This window comes from Delphinus delphis, chromosome 17 (genome assembly GCF_949987515.2).
Source record: "Delphinus delphis chromosome 17, mDelDel1.2, whole genome shotgun sequence".
In the NCBI taxonomy this organism is placed as follows: domain Eukaryota; kingdom Metazoa; phylum Chordata; class Mammalia; order Artiodactyla; family Delphinidae; genus Delphinus; species Delphinus delphis.
In genome coordinates, this window is record NC_082699.1 from 70,723,879 (window position 1) to 70,749,406 (window position 25,528).

The 25,528-nt window shown below is 42.4% G+C and overlaps 1 protein-coding gene across 1 annotated transcript in view; it reads right to left on the reverse strand.

The window, feature by feature from the left end:
- Positions 1–25,528, reverse strand: part of ADCY8 (adenylate cyclase 8) — a 217,567-nt gene that overhangs the window by 91,972 nt on the left and 100,067 nt on the right. The window contains exons 6-7 of the mRNA XM_060035308.1: positions 22,278–22,436; positions 17,603–17,873 (exon numbers count right to left, since the gene is read on the reverse strand). Of these exons, the coding sequence (XP_059891291.1) occupies positions 17,603–17,873; positions 22,278–22,436 (430 nt within the window). The remainder of the gene's footprint in view (positions 1–17,602; positions 17,874–22,277; positions 22,437–25,528) is intronic.

Consider the following 25,528-nt stretch of genomic DNA (forward strand, 5'->3'; position numbering starts at 1 on the left):
GCCATCAGCTTTTCTGCAGCCAGGTCAGATCCTCTGACCCCAGAGCCAGAGTCGGGGGCTTTGCTCTCATGGAGACTTCTAGCCCATTCCATAAGTATTCCTCCTGTTGGACTCTTCCTTTTAAGCTTCATGGAGATATTCAACGTAACCTAAATTCAAAGTCTCTAAAGAATTCTTGAGCAGGGCTTCATCACTGGTAGAATTTATGGAAACCTTCTTCTCCAGCCCCAGGATAAAGGATGGAGTTGCATGTGCCAACACGCAAAAGTAAAGTATATATGCTCTTAGGGCACTGAAGTTAATTTCAGCTCTGAGTATGAAGGAGGCTACCACAGAGAAGAAGATAGATGCTAGGGGGAGGTATGGCAGGATGAGAGGTGAAGAGAAGAGCTGGAGCAGAGAGAGGGAAACAGGGGCCAATGTTCCAGCAAACTGAACAGCAGGGTCCATGTAGGGCCAGAAGGCTTGAGCCCTGGGATTAAATGATGTTAGAACAGCGTCTCAGAAGGTGAAAGAGACTGGAGCCCACCCTCTGTGGATCTCCTATTGGTTTCTTGGGCAGAAATTCTCTCCACATAGTTTGGAAAACGACAAAATTTAGTCTTCTACCTTGGAGAGGAGGTGGAAAAGACACTCAAGCCGCCCTCGTCTGGACATACATTCTGGCTTAGAGATGCGAAAATGCTCTCCTGGAAAATGCTCAGAGCTGGGATTTGACAGGAAAGGAGAGGAAATCAGCTCACTATCTACATAGATCCACAGTTAGGAATTTCTCTCTCTCTTTGTAATTTTTATTTTCCTACAGTTTTCCTTCTTTGAACCTAATTGAGCCTTCCACTCTACCAGTCCCTCATGTCTTCAATGGCTCTTAGACCTCTGGATTTCACAGAGAAGGGGAGTTTCAAAAATATTTTTGGACTGCTTTATATAAATTATAGCAGTAGCTGCAGCGATTGCCACAGCTACAACCCTCTATATGACCACCATTTCATAAAACAAAGGGCACGTTTTTTTACAACAAGAATGACATAAGCTCAAACCAAAGACTGTTCTTTACACTGAATGCATTTAACTTAATGAATGTCCCCATTTTTCTCATATTGATGGGGGCTGGTGAAAATGTTATCAGGGACTGCAGTCTGTAGGGAGACCTTTGGAAAACCAGGAATAGATGTTGCGTCCTGAGTGCCTGTGCCATTGACCACTTTTGTAAGGCAGAGACCAGTAAAACTTCCTACTTTCAGAGCTCCCCTGCCCCTTATTGACTGTCTGTGGGGCTGCTTCAAGTGAGAGATAAACTTGGAAGCACCTCTCTTTCTTTCCTCATTGCCACCAGGTTACAATTAAGAGCTGGGAAGGAGTCCTTGCATCAAAATGTCAATGATGCTGAGATGAAGAATGCTTCTCTTGCCCAAGCAATTACTTTTACTCCTTGCAATTATATCCCTAGTATTTTAATGCAGGTAGTCCATGCTCAGCCATTCCTTTTCTGATCATTTGTCAATTACATATGACAATTATACCTGCTGTTTGACAAGCAATCTCTCTCAGCCTACCTCACACCTTCAGGACATACATGCTCAAGGGAAGACCAGCATCAACTCAGTAAGTCAAGCAGGTTGGAATCAGGAAGAGAAACCATCTGCTTTCATTTACCCCCAGTGCACCCCTGAAAAGTATGAATGGCTTTGGGGGATACTTAATTTGAGATTATTTGTGATACTCCGTCTCCACTGGTCATGGCCACTGAGATGACTTCACCATGTGCTGGCCTCCAGTAAGATAATGCTAACACTAAAGATCCGTAAGCTGATATCCCCCCAGTGATTCACTTGTAAGCAGTATTTGGCAAACGTGTAACACATCTTATCTGCCTGTTTAGAGTCTATGATGCAACAGGCCATTTTCAATAGAATATGGTTTTCTCCCTTTAAGACTTACAGGACTAGTGTGAGGGAGATCAGAGTCATGTTAAAAAGTAGCACAGGCTTTCAAATATGATTCCAGTCTTAAACTGACCTCCCAAAATGTTGAGATTGTTCTTCCACATAAACAGCTTAAGCAACTGGCAAGAGAATGGATGAAATGGGAAATGACTGAGAATAATTGAATATCAATGATTATGAATGTAATTATAATTCAATTCAATTACACATTGAAACATATATTCAAATATGTATCATATATATCTTATGAACAATTTAAATACAATACTTAATATACAATACTCAATGTGTATATTCATTTCTTTAGCTGGCATTTTCAGACATTTAGGAGGTCAGATGAGAGCAGCAATGTTGGGAAAAATCAAAGTTTGCAGCTGAGGGGGCCTCTCACGTCTGAGTCTCTTCACAAAAAGACACTGCAGCCTGGTGATTCATCCTAACTGAGATCCATGCCCCCTCAGGCATTTCAATTACTTCCTTACTCACAGGTGCTTAACACAGATCAAAGCCCAAATGAAAACCAGAGTCCCTTCTGAACCCAAGTTTCTGATCAGAAGGTCTTGCCTGTGAGTCTGGGGGTTCTGGTGAAAATTATCATCCACATATCCGTTTGTAAACTGCATTTGAATGGGTGGGGGAAATCATAAATCCGCTTAAGCTCATCATTTGGTTTATGACCAGAAGACTTTCCTTTGGGAATCTTTTTTTTTTTTTTTAATTTATGTACACACTAACAACCTACTTTTTTTTTTTTTTTTTTACAGGTCCTATTGCTTCATGGATAGCAATACCCTTTGTATTCCTTAATCAGTTTGGGTCAGCAAATAAATTATTCCTAGTAAGATTTCAGGCTGAAAGTGTACTCTCTAGAAACATCCAGTTTTGTTGAGTCAAAAACACTTTAGCTCTTTTGGATCACATATTCCAATATCAAAACACCCTCTAAAGCATCCCTGTAGACACTGTAACTCAGCTTGCATAGTTTCAGTGCCGGAATCTGGGGATATCATCACTCTCTTTCATCACTAGATCCCCTTAATTAACTCTTTCCCAAAAATTTTGTTCCAAGGAACACAAGAAGGAAGGGATGTTTCTTTACAAAATGGTTCTGTGGACCAGTGGATTTAGGAAATGTGGATCCACTGTTTGTTTACTGCCATCCGTTCTCACTACTCTCTGAGAGAGAAGCGATTTTGTCTCTTTTTGTTTGGAGTGCTTATGCCAGGGCCTGGCACTACGTAAGCACTCAGTACCCGTTTGTTGAACGAAAAAATTCTTATATCCTCCTATTGGAGTCTCACGGACACATTACTGAAGTAAAAGCACTGATAAGTTCTACATAAGTAAGACTTTTAAACTCTGCACCTTCCAAACTTTTATAACCATAGAACAGTTTTTGCTCGGATCTCCTCTACACATTCCCTGGAATACCACTTGGGAAACAATACTCTAAAGTTCTTCCCTGATTTTGTTCACAACTCTCACGCAGTGGATCTGTTTCTGATCTCTGAATAAGATCTATTTACCCCCCTCCAGAGTTTTCTTCCACGGGCTAATGCCTTCAATTTTCCCAATCACTTCACAGGTGACATGGTTTCCACATATGGCACAATCCTTTCCAGTTTGTCCATACCCTGAGTATACTACTGTACAGAACCAGACCCAGTGCAAACGACATCTGACCTTGTGTTGGAGCCAAGGCACCTACCACAGTATGACCTATTAAACAGTTAGTCTATTACGTTTTATGCATTTGAACATGTGGCAGCTAGGCTGCATGCCCTACTGCTTCTTTAAAAACCAATTCAGACATCTCTTTCTCCAGGAAGCCTATTCTGAGTCTGCACGTATCCTTAGTACAGCAGTTACTGTGATGTCTTGTAACTGCCTTCTGGTGTATTTGTCTGTTCCTCTAGGCTCTGATCTCCTGGAGGGTCAGGCAATGTGTTTTACCCATAACTTAATCTCCAGCATCTGGCAAATTTGGTAGGTTCTTAACAAGTACTTTTGGAATGAATAAATGAATGAATGCATGAATGAAAAGTTCAATGGCTATGGAAGACTCTTCCTCGGGCATTGTTTTCCATCTCTTGCTACCAAAAGTCCTGTTACGTTTTTCCTGTTCTCCCCCAAATGGACTTCAAATTTAGGAAGACTCTGCTTACCAAATTGAATGTATTACATAAGAGTAGTTTGTTTTCCTATTATTCAATCAAATGCCTAGTTTTGGACCAGCAGGGGATAAAAGGCATTACCACAAACTCCAAAAGAGAATTCCAGCCGAGAGCGAGAGCCTGGACAGGCAGCCTATGGTCTGTGTCAACAGGAGGTTTTACTCAGGTTTCTGGAATCCAGAAAATGCCTCCCTACTACTACCTCTTGGTGCTGACTGCTAGGGTACCAGAGGTCACAGATGGGAAAGCACTAACTTACAGCCTTTTCCGGGACCAGCGCCTGCGTTAACATCCACTTGAGTGTTTCCCACGAACCAGCATAAAGCGTAAGGTTAAAGCCATCAGTGAAAGGGCCTCATCTTTTAGCTTCTCTGGGAGATGGACATGCAGTTTTGAGATTTAGCTGTAGGTAGTTGTGACTGAGATCCTGCATTGTAGGCCAGCTTGTTGCTGCTTGGGAAAGACCCAGAGAAGATGCCCAGAGCCTCATAACAGCCTCCATCTTTCAGGCCGAGATGGCTTATCCTCTCCCAAGACTCTGCCTGCTTCCAGTCTCAGGCTGGAGTCTGCAGTCAGAAGCAGGTAGAGCCATCGGCTTCCTCAACTCACTCCGGAGCATCCTTCCATCGTCTCTACGGCACCATCTGCCCGTGCCTCCTTTGGAGGCCCCTGTGGCTCCATTTCAAACTTGTCGCCTGCAGGGTTTGGGTTGTGGAAAAGGCAGGGATTTTTATCTTTCAGTCCCTAACCCACTTCCTGTGTCCTACAACTATAGGCCGACTTGAGAAAAATCGCCAGGAACAAAAGCTAAGCCTGAATAAGGGCCCCCAAGTGCACACATTAGAGCTCTATTTTCTCTACTGTTTATTAAACCCCCAACCAACCCCCAGAAGAGAAGGCTCCTCCTTTTTTTAAAAAATTATTTTTGTGCTCTTTTTATGAAAGCTCACTTGGGAAAGGTTTGAGGTGATCTAATCCACAATGACTGGCATTCAGGGTCTCAGAAAGGATGCTTGCTGTGTTTGAAAGTGGCCCAATTATTTTTTTCCCTCAAATCTAGGGATGGGGGAGCAGAGATTTCCTGGGATGTGCATGTAATGTTTTTCTGGTAAAAGGTTTTAAGGGGTCTTTGGGCAAACACCGAGTTGGGGGTGGGCCCCGGGAAAGTATCCACACAGGGCTCCCCAGGACCCATCACACACAATGTTTCCTTCTTATAAATATGGAGGTGCTAGTGCATTAGGCCATTCTTCATAAGCAAGAGGTGTTAGCCAAGATGGTCACAACTGTTCCTGTCTGTACTGAGAGAAAACGAGATATCACATTCAAATGATATGCCTGATGGGTTTTTTAGTTTAGGGATACTACTTACTTTCTCTTTTCTTTTTTAGATATTTATACCATCATAATCTATCTTCCAAACAAAGCAACAGAATATTTTTTGAGATCTCACTGTGGGAGGAGGTCTAGGGAATACAACTACAGGAAGAGGTTTAAATAATTTTCACAATAAGCTCATAGCTTCTGCTCCAGGAAATGAAATAACAAGGGTCAGAATGTCCACACTGTTTGCTGAAATAATGGTCCAGACATTTCCAGCCAGCCTGCTGCAGGATTCCAGCACCCCTCTGTAGCCTGGTTCCCGATGCTCAACTGTGAGCAAACAATATGTCTGGGGCCCAGGCTATTTGGATAATCACCGCTTCCTGCTTTGAGTCAGCACTGGAAGTTTGCAAATATAGTCTGGGTGCTGCATTGGATAGGGAATAAAGGATGTATAAACTCCTTTGATTGGCCTTTGTCACCGTGTGGTCTGAAATTTCAAACTGTTTATGATTAAGAGAACAAAACAATGACAGGGGAGGTACCCCGAGTTCTGGCAGATCCCACAATAAGCATTTATTGGTTTGCTATTGATCTGAATCCCACAACTTTACTCTTGACCTTTTGACTAATATTGATAAGGTGGATCATGAAAGCAGTTTATTTATTTGGGGGTTTAGGTCCCAGATGCGCTCGGCTCCTTTCCCAGTGTACTTTCCCTGACGTTAAATGCCTTGCTCTTTGCTTCAGTTCATCCTACTAGTGGCTACTGGCTTTGGACGCAGACACACTGGCTCGGTTCTCTTTGGATGAGGGGTGGGCAAATGGTCAGTTGTGGCTGAACTTCCGGGCTAGCCACAATTCCAGGTGACTGGGCCGAGCTCTCAAAATAAGGGGACTCAGAGCCCACAGAGGGAATTTCTAGCATTCCAGATTCTGTCCCCAAGGTCTGGTCCAAGGACCTCAGAGCCAGGTTAGCCCAGGACAAGTGGTGTCTGACACTGATTCTGTCCTTCCAGAAGCTTGTCTGGCTCTGTTTGACCAGTCCTCTATCAGCTAATTCAGGATCCCTTAACTCTGACTTTATCCTTTGAATTCCTCAGAAAGATGCTCATCTCAGTTTGGGAACGTGATTGTACTTTAGTCATTACACGCTAGAGCCATTTTTAATAAAAAAATCGTCGCTAAACTGCTGCAGAACTGGCTGAAACAGAAGTTGGCACATCCAGTTAGATGTGGCCTCTTTGAAGTTGCATGGTTTGAGGCAAGTTGCCAAAATTGAATTTTAGCTTTTAAAATATCACATCCATAGTAATGTGTGGAACAGATGTGTAAACGCCAGCACTGATCTCATCTCAGGGTTGGGGGGAGTGGGTGAGAGGGACGGGGTGGGCCTAGGCAGAGGGGCAGGCTGGAGAGGCTGACACATCAGTCACTTGTTTACGGGGCCACGGGACAGGTGAGAATCAAAGTACTCACAGCACTGAAATGACTGGGCCAAAATGTCACAGGCTGTTTCTGGAGAGGTGGTGACTAACCCACTTGACCAAGTGACCCCCCTGAGCGGGCAATGGATTGTCTTGGCAATCAGATAATTTCAGCTCAGGAAATAAATCAATGAACATATATCAGGACTTCAGTGACTCAGCTTCCTTGTGAATACCAAAGATGTAGATTTTTCAAAGGAAATCCAAAAAGGAGGGGATGTATGTATATGTATAACTGATTCATTTTGCTATACAGTAGAAACACAACATTGTACAGCAACTCTATTCCAATAAAAATTAATTTAAGAAAAGACGTAGATTTTTCAGAAATGTCAATGCCACGGGGAAAATGACTGTATGTGTGAGGGTGGGGGGGGGTGTGTGCACGCGCACGTGTGTGCATGTTTATATGTGTGTCTTTGTTTACTTAACAGAAATGTGGAGAAAACTGAAATAGAAGAGTTACCGAACTTTTATCTTTTTTTGGTTCTGAAGTAACTCTTTTCGTTTAGGACTACGACATACGTATTACATCAAGAGTTGCTGATAAATTGCTCGCATTTGGTACTTTAAGGCTATAGGTCTTACTATACAATTTACTAATTAAAAGTTTAGTGATTGATGCTTTCCCGGATTTGGCTTCAATGGAGCTCACCTTACCGACCTTCAAGAATGCAGCCTCTCTTAACCTTTCCCCAGGGATGGTGAGATCGGCTGGGACTTCGGACCCTTTGCTGCAGTGCTGCAATGCTTGCACCTGGACAAACCTCTCCTCCAGCAACAAAATACAAAGAAACTATATGGGACTAAAAATAACTGCACGCCTGCCACAGTTGAGACAAGTTCTGGACAAAAGATACAAAAAGACCCAAAAAAAGCCCATGCCACTTCTGAAGAGCAGGGAGCAAAAATAGGGGGTTGGGAGCAAAAGCGGGGTACTGCCCACGCCCCCTGCGCACAACACCACCTAAGGAGTGGGCAAACCACCCAAGCTATCCCCCGGCCTGACCCCTGGACACACCCCTACCCTCACCCCATATAAGGAACGAGCTCACGGGCCCCCATCCCCCCGCCCCCAGGAGTGAGCGAGCAAGGGAAGCTGTTACTTGTTCCCGCTCCCAGCCTTGCCTGAATTTCTTGTCTGGCCTCTGATCAATTTCTATTGATTAAGGAGGCCAAGAACGCTGGTGGGTAACAGTGGTAGGACAAAACTGGGAAAAGAAGAAACTGCTCAGTGGCCTCTACTTCCTCTTATCCTAACTTTTCTACCACACACTTTTCTACTGGATTCATCTAATTAGTGTAGCTCTTCTTGGCTATCATTATTCCCAAATATTTGTTTCTAAGTTTATCACTTAAGAACAGTCCTGTATCTAAGTACTCTGAAGACATGGACTCCTGAGTGGGGGCTACCACGTAAGACGTGTACAGAGCCCTTATCATCTCAAGGTGTGAAGAGATCCTTTAAGGGACTAAAGGTGATATAAAAGCTATAAAGTGGGAAAGACACAGTGGAATCTAGTGGTTCATAACCTGGAATTCACGGTAGCAGTTTGGAGATCCTTGAGATGTGAGGGGCTTTCAAGTTCCATCAATACCCAAGGGATTGGGACTGTAACTCCTTTTAGACCCTAAGCGAAGCAAAAATAAGTACATACACTAAGAGCCAAGATGAGGCTGGTCATGCCAACAGAAATATCAGGTGTCTCTGCTCTGGGCTGGAACCGAACCACCGTACAGCGGTACCATTCGTTTCCTTGTGCAGAGCAGCAGCAACGGTGGGTCATGGCACACGTGCCAACTAATATTAAAAAAGGGGAATACAAATGCAATTTTCTTTGGAAAGAAAAACCTTAATGCATATGAATTGCACCGGCAGAGAAATGAAAGGTCTTCTTGGTGGAGAAAAGATGGGAAAATCCTGACATAGCTCAATGAAGAACTTTTACAAGGACACCTCTCAGCCCACGCATAGCAAAAGTGGCATTAAGTTTAATAAAACTTAAATCCCAGTTCTATTTTTTCAAAGCGAGGAAATAAGTCAGAAAAAAATCCAGATTTTTGCTCTTCTCTTCCTATCTATCTTCACACATTTAGAATATTATACACTTATCTTCACATATTTAAAATACTGTTGCATTCATTGGTTCCAGTTCCTCAGATGTTTACGGCTCCCCAAACAACTAGTCAATCCCTGGTAAAAGAAGAGTCCAACTAGTTTAGCAAAGTTTCAGCCAGTTGTTGGCTATGGGGTAACCACAGGCTGTGTCTTGTGCCAACTTAAATGCTCGCTTCCAGAGCTGCAATTCCGCGTGAGCCACAAACTTCTCTCTACCTTTATCTTTTCCACCTTAGTCTACCTCTGGAACTTCAGAGAAAGGGGGGATGATGTGTCAAAGTTAATGGATCAAATTGCCTACTTAATCCACTCAATGCTCTCTGGAAGGCTTCAAATCCATTTGCCTTTCTGAAGAGAGTGAAAAACCAGGTCCCTCTAATGACTCTTCCTGGCTGAACTCAGCTGCTGTCTTCAGAGTCAGGGCTAAAAGCAGGCTGGGGAGTTCTGTGGTCTGTAAAAGCCACGTTACCGTGAGAGTGCAGATGGGCTTCAGGGAAATGTCCAGAGTCCTTCATGGTCTCTACCCCAAAAGCCTACAGATGTCCCACCCAATCCACATCAGAACTTCATCTGATGTTAAAATGGTTCAAAAGAAATTACCTATGGAGAAAAATCTGCCTGTGGTTTCCTGTCTATCAAGACTGAACACGGCAATTAGATACTCAGCAGCTTATCACTGAAGCAGCAAACTCTGAAAACACAGCTTCCTCTTCAAGACCAAGAGCCAGTATTTCAGGCATTTTTCGGGGTAGAAATTTCAGGTCAGAGTTCTCTGAGGGGAAAGAGAAGCATGTGGTTTGGTCTTGAGGAGCAGAAACCCAGGCTGAGATGGTGGCCTTACTGCTTCCCTCCTCCTGGGGTCGTGTCCCCTCACTGTTGGCCTCACTCCTGCTTGTCTATAGATCTCAGCTTAACAGTCATTTCCTTGGGAAGGTCTTCCCTGATTACCTGGGATCAATATTCAGTCCTGCTAGAAAGACAGCGATGTCCACTTAGCCTGTTGCCCTGTTAGTAATACCACTGGCCTGTGAGCTCCTCGACAGTTTTGCACCTCCTTCTGCATCTTCCCAACCTTGGCACCCAGCACAATGCTTGGGAAATTGTAGTTCATTAAGTAGTTGAATAATCAGTGGCTGAATGAATGAGGAAACAAACGAACATCTTGGGGGGACTGACTTGCCCAAGTCAAATGATAAAAGTAAAATGAGTTTGAATTAAGAGTGTTCTTTTTTTTTTTTTTTTTGCGGTACGTGGGCCTCTCACTGTCGTGGCCTCTCCCGTTGCAGAGCACAGGCTCCGGACGCGCAGGCTCAGCGGCCATGGCTCACGGTCCCAGCCGCTCCGTGGCATGTGGGATCTTCCCGGACCGGGGCACGAACCCATGTCCCCTGCATCGGCAGGCAGACTCTCAACCACTGCGCCACCAGGGGAGCCCTAAGAGTGTTCTTTGTCTTCTGGGCTTTTATATGCAAAAAGAAGGGGTCAGCCACTTAGTTTGCACCCCACCTTTAGGGACGGAAACAGAAGGAAAGAAATCAAACCCTAGTGATCAATATTTCTCAACAGGAGAACATAATGATCATGTTGAAAACAGGACTCTGAAAGATGGCAAAATGTGATGATGTTTATAATGATGTTTGGTTTGGTGCAAAATGCGGTTATCCAGAATGCTGAGAGAAAGGGCCAATTCCATCCCCTAGTAAGGTGAGATTTTTACCTCAATAATTTTTTTCGCTTTAACTCTTGCTTCCGATTTGGTATTAATACTTTAAGACAGTTCATTAGGATGACAGTTATGCTAAATTGTCATACTAGGAAAATTGTAAACTGGATAACCCCATTACTTTCCAGGGAATTATTTGGTTCTCTGGGCTTTGGGTGGCAGGATTCCGAAGTGTAGGTAACTCACCAGTGTAGAAACAGACTCCCAGCATGTGTCTGAGGCTGAGAAACTGAATGGGCAATGTTGGAGCTGAAAGGAAGTGATGGGATCATCCAGTCCAGTTCTGGCATTGTACGGATAGGAACCCTGAGGTTGGGAGGGGAGACGTGGTTCCCTAAGGCCTTGCAATAGTAAGTGGAGAAATCAGGGCCATAACTCAGTTCTCTTGGGTTTCCATTCTGGCCCTTCCCACTATCATATGGGTAAATTTTGGGTCCTGCAGAGATTTGCCCCAAGATCATGAGACTCACAGCTTACAGGACTAACTGGTTTACTCTGAGGAAACGGCTCTCAGCAACAGGTCAACATGGTTTTGATCAGCAAGGCAATCAGATGAGAATTTTTTCTTCCAGTGGATACAGAAAACAGGATCTAAGAAAAGTCCCAGCTGGGACTGATAAAAACATAGTAACATAAATCTGTTCTTACAGCCTGCTTTCCACCATGGCCAGCCCCACTCCCTACACATTTCCTTTTCTTCTGGTGTCAACATTCTGCAGTCTTAAGTGTGACTAAATCAAATGATTGTTTTATTCCTAGGTAGACTTGAGCGACTGCCCTGCTTAGCCCTTTCCATGCAAACAATGATCACATCAGGACACTCAGGGTATGAGACGTTAGGGGTATGCTAACGCCACCTGGAGGAGAAGCTGGTCCTTTCCTGGAGCTTTCACAGAAAATTTCTAAATATCCCTGTTGAGAGAGCGACCTAGCTTCAGAGGGTGAATACACACACTCACACACACGCACACAACCTTTTAATACTAACTGACCAGGAAACAAGGTAGTAGGTAGAAACGCAGCACATATCTTCAGGACCAAAAGGGGAGGCAATGCAGCCTGATGGAGACTATGTGGTTTTCTGGAGTCAGACATAACTGGGTTCTAATTCCAATTCTGTTGTTCATTCACTGTATATCCTTCAAAAAACTAACTGATCTCTCAAATCACAATTTTGTCACTTGTAAAACAGGCACGTCACACTTACCCAGTAAGGTTGATGTGAGAATGAAATGCAAAGAATATGAGTGAGCAATGCTCCCAACACGGTACCTGGTCCCAAGCTCTCTACTTCTATTAGCGTTAATGATGCTGTGGATATTCATCTATATTCCTGGCAATGAAACACATTTGCTTTCTGTCTTGCTGTGCAGGACACAGGCATACCTTGTTTTATCGCGCTTCACAGATACTGCGAGCTTTACACATTGAAGGTTTGTGGCAACCCTTCAAGCAAGTCTATTGGTGCCATTTTAAAAGCAGTATTTGCTCACTTGGTGTGTCTGTGTCAGATTTTGGTAATTCTCACAATATTTCAAACTTTTTCATAATAGTTATATTTGTTATGGTGACCTGTGATCAGTGATCTGTGATGTCACTATTATGACTTGCTGAAGGCTCAGATGACGGTTAGCGTTTTTTAGCAATGAAGTGTTTTTTAATTACACTTGCGTACATTGTTTTTTTAGATATAATGCTATTGCACACTTAATAGACTACAGTGTAGTGTTAATATAACCTATATGCACTGGGAAACCAAAACCTCAGTGTGACTTGCTTTATTGTGATATTTGCTTTCTGGTGGTGGTCTGGAACCAGACCTGCGATATCTCTGAGGTTTGCCTGTACAGAAATTTCTTTTGTGTTTTCAATCTTCGCAGTACACATATGAACTTCATGATAACAGTAATGACCAAATGACTTCTACTCTGCAGAAACAACTAATATAGAAAACGGAAGTACCAAATGTGTACTTTCCCCCAGGTGATTCTCTTAAAAGGTCTGGAGGAGTAATAGAAAAATGCCTGGGTTCTGATGCTGTGATCAAGGTGAAAGGGATGGATGGGACAATGGTGATGATTTCTCAATATATGAGGGACAGCACCCGGGCTCTAAAAGGGGGTTTGCTTCTAAAAGGGTGGCTCCACCTCTCTTGGCATTATCACTTGTCATAAAAATCAAGTTAAAATGATTCATATCGTTACACAATACACTTTATAGCAACACAAAAGCTTCACCCTCTGGTATCCTCTTGTAAATCATAAGTAAAGATGCTGTTTGTCTAAGGAGTCCATTCTTGGTCCCTACAATCCATTCTCCACAGGCAGCTAAAGTGATCTCTTAAACATCTAAATCCGATCATGTCACTGGCCAGCTTAAAATATCTCTATCACTTCCCTTAGAATAAAATCCAAAGTCGACTAGGTTTTCAAGATCAATGTCTGTCTCCTTTAACTTCTTCTTGTATGCCTTCTTTCCCTACTCACTATGCTCTAGCCACTTGGGCCTTGTTGCTCTAACATACCAAATTTTTCCCACCCCAGGGCCTTTCACTAGCCGTTTCCTCTATCTATAATGGTCTTTTCCTGATTATTCAAATGCAGGGTCCTTTCGGCACTCAAGTCACATTTTCAGGGGTCTCTTGATGACCCTATCTGCAGTAATTCTATCTGCCCCCTAGTCATATATTCATCTATATTTCCGTCTCAGAACTTTTGTGTTTTGGTTAATTGTCTGCATTCTCCACTCCCTTAAAATGTAACTCTTGGACGACAGGAATCAAGTCTGTCCCCTCATTACTCGATCCTCAGCATCTAGAATACTAACATCTGTTAAATAATTGAATGAACCAGAGCTCAAGCTTACAAACAGATTTTAGTCGTAGCATGCAACCAGAAGGGGAAAATACAATCTTTCATATGAGGACCCTTTTCTTAAGTCTTCATTTTCATCTCAAATTTTGTCTTTATTCTGAGAGATTCAATGACCATTTTGATGACTCATTCCAACAACTTAGCCTTGAAATTTCTGGACATCCTCCCCCATGTCAAAAATGTTCACTTTTGGTGTACTTCAACTACCTACTTCTCCTTTTGTAACCTTACATTTCAATAGTCCACCTGTGACCATAAGCTTCTTGCCTTCTAGTTTTCTTAATTTCATTCCATTCAGAGGCTCAGAGCATAGGAAGCCTGACAGGTATCTGAGCCAGGATTCAGGGATCCAGGATACCAAATCAGTGGGCAGAACACTGGCCCATGTCAGGAGTCAGGGATGCAAAGCATAAGTGCTCAGGGCGTCCAAGAGTGGGCTGAACCAACAATTTTAGCTTAACTGGACACAGATTATAAGGGCTGGGAAGATGCACACCATCAAAAACAAGAGATTACCTTCAGGCATAGACAGGGACTGGAAGACTCAGATAGGGGCCAGAAATAATTCTAAGTGACTTTTTTGCTCCTGCAAACCGCTGACAGACTCCTGAAATGGGGAGCCGAGAGGGGACTCGGATAGAGTTGGGGTTCTTGGAAATCCAGAGCTCTCGCTTATCAACTGGGACAATTTGGCTTCTGACGTCACCACTGTGTCAAATCTGTCTCTTGCCAATGACGTTTTCCAATCCAATTCCCACTGGCAGTTTCCAGTCTTCATCTTCCTGCACCTCTTGGCTACATTGGACAGTGTTGATCACCCTGTTCTTCTCAAAATGCTCCGTTCTGTAGGCTTCCATGATACCACACTGCCTAATCCTCTTCTGGTCCCCTTGCTTCCTATCTGTCTCTGTCACGGGATCCTGACTCTCTTTCACCTCCATCTGGTGTTCCTATAGGTCTGTCTTGTACCTTCTTAGCATTTTATTTTACATATTCCTTGCAGTTCTCTCTTTCATCCTCATGGCTTCATCTAGCACTCAAATGCTTCCAGACTCACATCCCTTGCATAGTTTTTTCATGCCTGAGCTTCAGAAGTGTGTGTTCAATAGCCTCTTGGATATCTCTCCCTGGACCTCTCCTAGGCATTTCAAGTTGAACACGTCCTTAACTAAATTCTTAGTGTTTCTCACCCAATCTCCTTCCATTCCACTATTTTTTATTTCAGTGGGCAGTTCTACCATCTAATCAGTCACATGCAAGCAAAAAACCTGGAAGTCAAACTTGACTGGGTCTTCTCCTGTACCACCCACATCTATCATTTAATTAATTCATTCAGCAAACTGCAAGCAAGTCCTGTTACTTACCAGGTATTGTTCTAATTATGGACTAAATAGTGATACGGGAAACAGATACAATTCTTGTCTTCATGAAGCATATATACTACCGGCTGACTTTATCTCCAAAGTGTTTCTTCTGTCCCTCCTCTTTTATTACTAGCAGTAGTTGGCATGTAACAGATGCTCAATTAATCTTTATTGAATGAATGAATACATGAGAATGCAACTATCTGAACATCTGCTGTCTATATAGCACAGATTATGGCATGACATACCAATGTCGTTAAAAATATTTCAAAGCATACTTTGTGAATCAATAGAAACTAAAACATCTGGCCAATTTAGCTAGCAAATCCCCAGTGAAGCATTAGTATGTTTTATCTGTGTTATGCAAACACCCAGATGGTCTGGGCTTCCTGTGGTATTGACTGGGTGTTTTGGCAGAGCACAGGCTCAGCCAGACCAGTTTTGATCTCTTCCAGGCACACATTATGTCTCTGAATTGCACATATGAATCACTGACTTCCAGAGCTAAGCATAAGTGCAATTCTGATGCTTGTGACCATTTTAATTGACTCAATAATTTCCAAAATGTTATTAGTGCCACTCGGTTATTTATGAATATCAGCATACATTCATTGGCTCTTAAGTATGAAGACATAAAACAAAATTGAGATTATTCATGTGGAAGATGGCAAAGACAGGCAAAACTCAGGCATCATAAGAAATCTATGGTATGGTTAAACACCAAGAATAAGAATCTTTGACTAATAATGACGTCTTTTATAAAAACTATTTGATGACATCAGTAAATATCTTTAGGAAATCAGCAGATAAATATTTCCAGTATTCCTATATAATTCTACCAGATCAATCAATCATGACTTAAAACCAAGCACCTCTACCTCTCTTCTGGGTTCTCAATTCCTAGTAGCAAGGATAGGTACACACTGAGATGAGAACAATTAGGAATTATCCCCATTTCCACAATCAGCTTAAACGGACAGAGTTTTTCAAAAGGAAAGACCAAAAAGAAAAACAAAAAACCAAGAGAGAAAACTTTATGCAGAATTATTGAAGTGTTCAGGGTGAGGCATGCATCTTTTTAAAATAAGCAGCCTTCAGGCTCAAGCTAACAATAGGCAGAGGAAACAGAGGGTACTTTCAGCTGGGCATGCACCAACTCCAGGAAGTATTTAAGACCGTAATATTCTATACTAGCAAATTGTACCATGCATACCAATTCAGGGATGGAAAGAGGTAGGCGTTGAAATCAGTGATGACTTGTGTAGGCATAATAATTTGGGGGGAAAGTAAACACTCACAAAAGAATATTAAAGGTTCTTGCAAGGCATGCAGGTTCAAGGGTTCAACCTGCATCTTTGACCAGTGAATGGGGTCCATGCATTGATCCTTAGCTCCTTCACACAGAGCTGGAAGGAAACCAAGGTTAACCTGGCCTCAGAGCGCCCCATCAATCTTTCAAATGCAGAATAAAGAGGCAAGACTTTCAGCATTTTAACCTTTTCCACTTTAAATGTCTTTAAGCAGACAGATTTTTCTTAACGACAAGTTAATGAGAAATGTTCAGGTCTGTGGATTAGAACAATGAACACATATATGTCTTCATAAAGCCCCAGACGCTATCAATTTGGTCTATTTATTTCATAGTACTGTCAGCTTTTCCTTGGCTCGGGAGAATGTCAGAAGCTGTTTACAAGCCTTATATAGTGGCTTTTCTTGGGTTAGTTTCTTTAAAAAAGCACAATGAAGTCACACAACTTACATGAGTTCAACTGTATGTGCCTGGCCTAAGGGAAGGAAAGGGAAAACCTGTTAGAGCAGGTGATTTTGTCCATGCTCTGAACAAGCATTCTGGAGAGGGGAGCATCTCTGAATCCACTTTGGTTCTCCCTTGATCAACTTCAGTTCTCTGGTGCCTCTCAGTGTCAGAGCAGCTCATTGGGTTTAGTGTGATTCTGGTATTTGAAGATATACTTTTAAAAATAATTTGATGATTGATAACTTACACCTGATGTACTGACTTTGTTGCTTTATCCCTCATGGAAGATGCAAATCCACACTACATAAGAATAGCATTATGTGGGTGGCTTTGAAATTGCTTACTACTCTCGAATGCCCTCATCCTTACCTCGCTTGCATCTTTTATATTTCCAAATCCACAATGCCCTCCTGATTTTAAATTTCAGAGGGCACCTCGGTACTCCTAGCCGGCCAACTACCTAAAAAAATTACATTCGCATGGACTTGCCCTTCCCCCTTTGTTGTTAGTTTAATAAAATGAGGTTTATCCTTTCCAACATGAGTAATTAATTTTGGTAAAATTATAATTCAGCTTCACATGACATTTATTTTTAGCTAGGTCAAAAAAAAAAAAAAAAAAAAAAAAGGAGAGGGTGGTGGGAACCCTCTGGTATTTCTGGCATTTCCTGAAATGACGTAGGTAGGTTAATTCTGTCCTGAGGTGATACATTTGATCAATTACGATTAAGGCACTCAGCAGAGAAAGGGTTAAAGATGAATTGCTCTTCTCTGAGGCAACTGGGTTGGAGGTGCACATGCATTCACAGCAAACCAGAAGAAGCAAGCCAGGACTTACGTTCTGTTTCCCCACTATGTTATCAAAGGGCAGTTCGGGGCTCCAGGATCCTTCTGTGAATGTCGCCCCACTGTTTCTCCTGTCTGAGGAGCTCACAGATTCCTTGACGATGTCTTCAGGCAAAGACAGCAGACTCTCCTCAGGCTGCTTAATTAAATAGGTCTCTATATTATGCTTCCTCAAGAATTCGTTCCTCTCTTTACCATGACCCTCTTCCACGTTATAGTCACCGTTGAGGCAGTCCAGCGTGGCTTTGGAAATGTGAATCCTCCTGTGTGGACAAAGCATAGGTTGTTATACACCTGACGTGGCTTGCAAAGGCCATCTCTGTTTTCGGTCCTGTGCAAACCCAACATCAGGGCTGTGCATGGGTGCTGTGAGGACGTGTCCTCAAGGACAGTATCTGTTCCCCTGAAAAAGTAGAAAGAATAAAAGAAAACAAAAGTATAAGCATAAATCAACGAGCAGGTATCTATCACCAACTCCACCCCAAGGGTCGCTGTAGACTCTGATAAATCGTAGCCCCATTGAGCCACATTTAAGCACTTCCTTTGGTTTTTCTTCTGTCAGCCTGATCCCAGCAACTTTTAAGAATCAGTGATTTTTTCAGTCATGTTGATTATTTCGGAAAAACAAGTTCCATAAATGTTTCTGAACTCAACGGCAATTCTTGTCCTATCACCATGCAAACGTAGTGCTTACTGTTTTGGAACTTTTCCTACCTTTTCAATTTTCACCTATTTGTGCCTTATTTCTTCAACTTGTCTATAATCTTCTGAAGAACAAAGGCAGGTCTTATAAGTCCACAGGGCTAGATGGAGGGTCCTTTAGGAAAACCACTGTAAGATGCAATTTCCCTTGTAATGTGTATATGGAAAGCGGAAGAGAACACAGCTGTGGATACGTGCAGGCTGGCAGCTGGCTAGGTTCACTCACAAGGTAAGAGACTCATATCAGCCATCACAGTTCAAGATTCACGTTTCCTTTTTAGCAAAACAACAGATGACATCAAGAGCCTTAAAGATCAGACGTGAATTGTGGGAATGTCACATGGTAAATCCTTCTGGGCAAGAGTTTTTCTGTTCTCATAACTGCCTAACTCAGACTACTTATTGTGGTGCATTGTGGTCTCGGTAGACTAGCTTGGTGGTTACAAGCATGGATGCTTTGGCCAGATTCCCTGCATTGAAACCCTAGCTCTGCCACTTGCTAGCTGAGAGATCTTGTGCAAGTTATTTAAGCTTTCTATGAGTCTGTTATCTCACCCATAACAATGGGAAAAATAATAGTACCCATTTTTTAGGGTCTTCATGAGTTGTAAGAGTTGATTCGTGTAAAGTAGTTAAAACAGTGCATGGTACACTGCACATGCTACAAGAACAAACCCTTAAATTATTAGGATTATTTTAAAAAATGCCATTATCTTATTTCTGTTGTTTATTCCATGCCTCCTCAAGGCTTATAGGGTACACTTTAAATTCTGAACAAGGTCTCTAAGACCTCCACTTTCTGGGCCCTGCGACTTCAAGGCTCATGTTCTGACACTCTCTCCAGCTAATCAAGTAATTGGCATGTCGTCAAATTCAAGGTGCTACTTCACACCTACTAAGCTCAGAACAAGCCATTCTTCCTGCCTAGAATGCTCACGTTGTGTTTTCCACACAATTTCCTACTCCCTGATTCAGCACAAATTCATTTCCCTAGGCTGACTTTAGTGCTTTTTTGAATGAATGAATAAGGTAGATACTTAAAACTTTGCTTGGCTTTTGGATTCCAGAAACAATATATCCGAGGAAACAATTTTTTTAAAGTGATGTTTCCAAATGCATTTTCTTCAGTGCTGCCTCGACTTCTCCTGTTACCCCCCTTACCCATCCTGCTAAGTTCTTGCTTACAGAGAGAATAATCCACTGCAAAGGACATGTAAAGAAACAGAAACTACAAACAATGCATTTCTGTTCAATTAAGGCACATTCTGCATGTTTTCCAAATAAGTATCCTTGTATATAGACATCGATTTCAAACGTGAGGTAAGATACAGGCATACCTCGTTTTATTGTGCTTCCCTTTTTTGTACTGCACAGATACTTCATTTTTTCCAAATTGAAGGTTTGTGGCAACCCTGAGTTGAGTGAGTCTGTCTTTCCAAGAGCGTTTGTTCACTTCATGTCCCTGTGTCACATTTTGGTAATTCTCAAAATATTTCAGACTTTTTCAGTATATTTGCTATGATGATCTGTGATCAGTGATTTTTGATGTTACTGTTGCAAAAAGATTACAACTAGCTGAAGGCTCAGATGATGGTTAGCATTTTCTAGCAATAAAGTATTTTTTAATTGAGGTATGTATATTGATTTCTTTAGACATAATGTTATTGCACACGTAATAGACTATGGTATAATGTTAATATAACTTATATATACTGGGAAACCAAAAATTCGTGTGACTCGCTTTATTGCAATATTTGCTTTATTGTGGTGGTCTGGAACAATATGCAATATCTCCAAAGTACGCCTGTATTAAAAATAAAAGCATGTGAAAGATGTTTTGAGCTCTCTTGAGAAAAGTGCTAATTACAAGATATTCTCATGATAAATTCTGTCAATACATAGGAACTCAGTAGCGTTGACCTAGGAGAATAGAAAAGATGTGTGACCTTCCATGAAACGAATAGATGTCCCAGTCTTTCTCAGATCAAGCTCAGAGCTGCGTGCTTGAAAGCTGTCTTTTTCTCCCAGGCAAAATGAAACTCCTGGTCGTGTTTCGTAAAGTCTAATGGCTGATTTTCTTTTAAAATAATCAAGTGAAATACCACCCCATTTGGTATTTTCTCTAGATTCTACATTTTATTATTCTGCTGTCAACGCTCGGGGGACTAATATTTGCATATCCTAAATCAATATTATGTTTTCCATATTGAAAGACATCCTTGCCGTTACTTATTCCTGATCCTTCTGCTGAAGTTCTAATCAATATTTAAATGCTTTGATAGAAAGTGGATTTTAGGTGTTCATTTTCATCCTTGCTACTACCTTGAGCTTTGGAGTAATACATTTGCAGCTGAGAGTCTGGGGATTACATTTCCCTCTAAGGAAATGAGTCAGTTCTCAGACAATATTCTCCTATATTGAATGTCAGGTAACTCTGACACTTTCTGATAATTTTAAATGCCAGGATATACCAGTAACAGTCATGACAGTAAATAAGATCTAACAGTTGGGCAACACTTATTTTGTGTAAATGTTACTTTGTAGCCAAATGTATTCTATGTGCTTTGATCCATGGATCATCTCATATAATTTCCATTCTTCCAACAACTATAGGTGATAAGGCGTTTTTTTTCCCCTCACTTTGCTGACAGTGAAACTGGCTCAGAGGCAGTGAGTAAGTAACTAGACCAAAGTCCCATCAGCGGTAGATGGCAGTGCTGGATTGAGACAAAAACATTCACTTTCAGAGTCTTTCCAAGACCCTACAGCTACATCATAGGGTCATTAATACAACCACAGCTATTTCCTGAGCAAAGGACTTTATATACATTGTTTCATTTAACTAAAGGTTGAGAACAGTGATCCTCAAAATGAGGTACCAAGGCCAGCAGCGTCAGCATCACCTGGGAGCTTGTTAGGGAGGCATATTCTCGGTTCCCATCCCAGACACAGCGATCAGAAACTCTGAGGGTAGGGCGTAGCTACTGATGATTTAACAAACTGCGTATGGGTTCTGCATGCCTGCGGGTTACAGACTATCGATCATTATGCCGTGGCGTCGGACGCCTCCCTCCCTTCTTCCTAGGTTCTATACAGCACGCTAGGCACTGGGGACACAGAGGGACTGGAGATTCATAATAAAAGGACAATCATGAACAAACTGGACTGATAAATTAACAATGGAAGACAGTGATGGGTAGTGAGGCACTTAATAGCTGCGTTTATGTGACAGATTTAATTTCTTTGAGCCTCAGTCTCCCCATTAAAACAAGGAAGCCACGATTTACTACGTGGGGTGAGATCAAACGATACGATGTATTCATGGTATTTAGCACTACTCAAGATGTGTTTAGAATTGGGGGCTATCTCGCTCATTGAAAGGAAAAGTAAGCTGAGTTTTTTTCCTACAAATAGCGATTGATAGGAAGGGGAAATAACAGACATTAAAAAAGCAGAAAAATAAAAAGCCAAACAATTTCAAATCATGGAAAGTTCAGAGATATGTCTGAGTTTTCAAAGGAAGGGTAAGGTCGTATAGCAGGTCTGTAAGTCTCAACCCTGGCTGCCCATGAGAATTGCTTTAAGAACTTAAAATAGATTCTGCACAGATTTTGCTTTACATGAACTGGTCTGGGGTCTGGAAAACCAGGATTTTTTTTTTTTTAGGAACACCAGCATTTTTAAAATGCTCCTCTTCTGGTTCCAATGTAAAATCAAATCCGAAAACCAATGCTTTGCAGGGTTAGGTCCTGAACACCTGAGTGTCATCTCACCGTCCTCATTGCCTATGACAAATGTCACTAAAGTTTTGAGGCCAATATTTGCATGATGTTTTAATGTTCTGTCACTTCCAAAATAATTGCTTCTTGGACATATACTTCTGAATTCTGCACATGGGAAACCCACTGTCACAAAGTGAGCAAATGATAAGTGTTAAGCAAGAAGAGGGTTTTGCTTTGGCTTACCCGGGGATTCCTCCAGATTCAAGTTTGTTCGCAATATCCACATCCCAAGACCAGACATCAAACTGCCACTTCCGTAGACCCAACACGCCACATAGCACTGAGCCTGAGTGGATTCCAATCCGCATGTCAACATCATGCTTCGTCCTTGACCGCACATACCTGTTGACATAGGTGAATGCAGAGACACATGTAAAAGACCAGTGTAGGCACCCTTGGCCTGGGTGGCAGCCTGGGTCTTGCCTACTCCATAAGTTCAACTCCTGTCCATTCATATGCCACCTCTTCCATGAAGCCTACTTGGATTTCCTGATAACAGAAAGATACCCTTCCTCCTCCAAACTCTACTAGTCTTTTATCTGAACGTGTAAGGGCCCTTATCGCCCTTCTCCCCAAACCTGCTCATCCTATATAACTTCTGTCTCAGGGAATGGCATCAATCTCTCTCTCTACTCACCACTGTACAAACCTGGGATAGATTATAGGTTCTGCACTTCATTGCACACTCCATTTCCAACCTAAATATTTTAATTTTTATTCCATTTTCTTCTCTCCCTTCCTCATACCAACACTCTAGTGCAGGCCACCATCAGGCTTCAGTCTGGGGTCCCTGCCTCAGCCTGACCACCTTCCAGCTCATGTTCTATCATGTTCTACATGGCTATCACGAACACAGAAGTGGCCTTGTCCCTCCATCACTGCCTTGTCTGAAGCTCCTTCCTGACCTCCTGACTCCTCAGAGCAGTGGTCTCTGGAGTGTGCTCACATCCCAGGGCTGAGCTGGGTCAATGGCTGGGAAGCAGGAAGACAGTGATACAACTTCCATCCATAGCTTTTGCGTTTTATCTTTACCAGAATTTGATATATGGGTTGACTTCAGCCACCTTACAGGGTCTGTGTCAGACTGACCTCTGACTGTAAGCATGGGGGAGGAGGCAGCTTGAGAAAACAGGAAGATTTCTACCATCAGGAGTTTCCTCTGGGCACACACATTCCTTCTTCATTTTCAAAATATTTCAAACAGGGGCTTCCCTGGTGGCGCAGTGGTTGAGGGTCCGCCTGCCGATGCAGGGGACACGGGTTCGTGCCCCTGTCCGGGAGGATCCCACATGCCGCGGAGCGGCTGGGCCCGTGAGCCATGGCCGCTGAGCCTGCGCGTCCGGAGCCTGTGCTCCGCAACGGGAGAGGTCACAGCAGTAAGAGGCCCATGTACCGCAAAAAAAAAAAAAAAAAAAAAATTCAAACAATTTTAGTTTTAAAGTGTGCCCAGCATCACTATAGTAGAGGGTATAATATGGACTCTAGTGCCAGACTACCTGAGTTTATATCTTGCTCTGCTACTTACTAGCTGCATGACCTTAGGCACGTTACTTAACTTCTGTCTATAAAATGGGAGCGATAATAGCATTGTCAGGGTTAAGTGAATAAAGATACGTAGAGAGTTGAGAATAGTCTCTGGCACGTACTAAGGACTACTGGGTTGCTTGTCACATATGAAGGAACTGCAGGAAAGTTAACCTATTTCTTGTGGCCACACAGCTGGTAAGCATGATTCTAAGACTAAACTGGAGCTGCTGTTTTTCAAACCTCATACTCCTTGCAACATAGACACTGTATGTGGTGTGTGATTCTGGGCAAATAGCTTAATCTTATCCAGAGTTTCAATGGTTGTAGAATAAAGCTCTAGCTGATTGTTTCACTCACAGAGCCTTTGTGAGCCCCAAAGGAGATAATGGCTGTTAAAGTGCTTTGCCAACTAATTGTGAGGGTCTATTAAACAGCACACCATGCTAATGCCATTAGGCAATTAGCATTGTACAGGGAACGCACTGGAACATCTTAATGAAAAGACATTTAGATTTTTAATTTTCTTCTACAAAACAAATATCATAAGAAGACAAACTTTTTCATTGCACTGTTTTTCTTTTTGTTGTGTCTGGGATTTGACTTAATAAAAGAGAAGAATGAAATGACGGAGAAGTAATGAATAATTTACAGACAGCCATCCTCTTTGGAAAGGCTACCCAGCGGTGGCATAGAACTACAAACACATTCCATGTGTTTCAAGATCTGTTCCTGAGGGGGAAGGGGGCCTTTGAGCATTCTTGAAGCTAAAATGGAGGGAATTCAGCTCTGAGTTACGGGTCCCTTTTCAATTTTTCCAAAGAAGAGCCCCACCGTTGCTTTGCTGTGCCTCGTCAGTTGCAAGTAAAGAAAAAAAAATGCCTATAGATCACTCGCCTTATAAACATCTGACCCGCTCTATTTCTCCACAAACTCTGAGCTTCTGGAGGGCAGGGGTACCATCTTTCATTTCCACGTGCCCACACTTAGCACAGTGCTTCGCACGTAGTGCTCAGAAGTATTTGTTGAATTCATGGACAAAGCTCAAAACCTTTCTTGCTCTACAGCCCCTTGTTGTCCCAAGATGCTTCTAAGAGTCCCAGGGGAACCACGGAGGTGTGTTTGGCCCTGCCAGTTGGGGAGTGGGGAGACCCTCTACATCTTTCCCTTTCAATTAAAGCAGCTTTGCTCTCATCTGTTTTCATGGAGGGCTTCTAGCTAAGATTTATTTTCAATAAAGACTCCACTTAATAGTTATTATTATTTTTTGTAGCTCTAGATCAAGCTGGGTACCAATAAGGCAACAGTTTACCAGCATAAGAGCGATGATGTCATTTCCTTTAATTGAACTATTAAAGATGAGTGTTTGGTATATGATAAAAGACGAAGAACCTTAGAAATGTTCTTTCAGTTGAAGTGCTTCAAATGGTTCATTTTTTAGCCAATTAACCAATCCATCGATGGTGCTGGAGAAATGACAGCCATCATTGATCTGTAGATTAGACTTTCTCCACCGTTAAATAAATGGATGAATAGAGAGACAAACTTCAGCAGAGTAGCAGACTGGTACTGTGGGTGAAGTACATCCAACTCCTCAGCTTTGGGAGCAGAGACTGGAGTTCTAATGCTGCTTCTACCCCTTGTTGGCTGTGGAAACTGGAGCAAAGGAAGTAAATTCCCCTCTGTAAAATGGGAATGATATGGGCTTCTCAAAGCAAGTGACTCTCAACACCACCAAGGGGCATGGAGTCTGCATTAAAGCAGGCCTGGATGTGAAGTTAGGTATCTCAACTTACTACCTGTGGGACTCATGCTAGTTGCATTAGTCTCTGAGTCCCAGTTTTCTTAGGTGCAATGGGAAAGAGAACTAGATTTTTGCAGAGTTGTTAGGATGGTTTATAAAATCATGT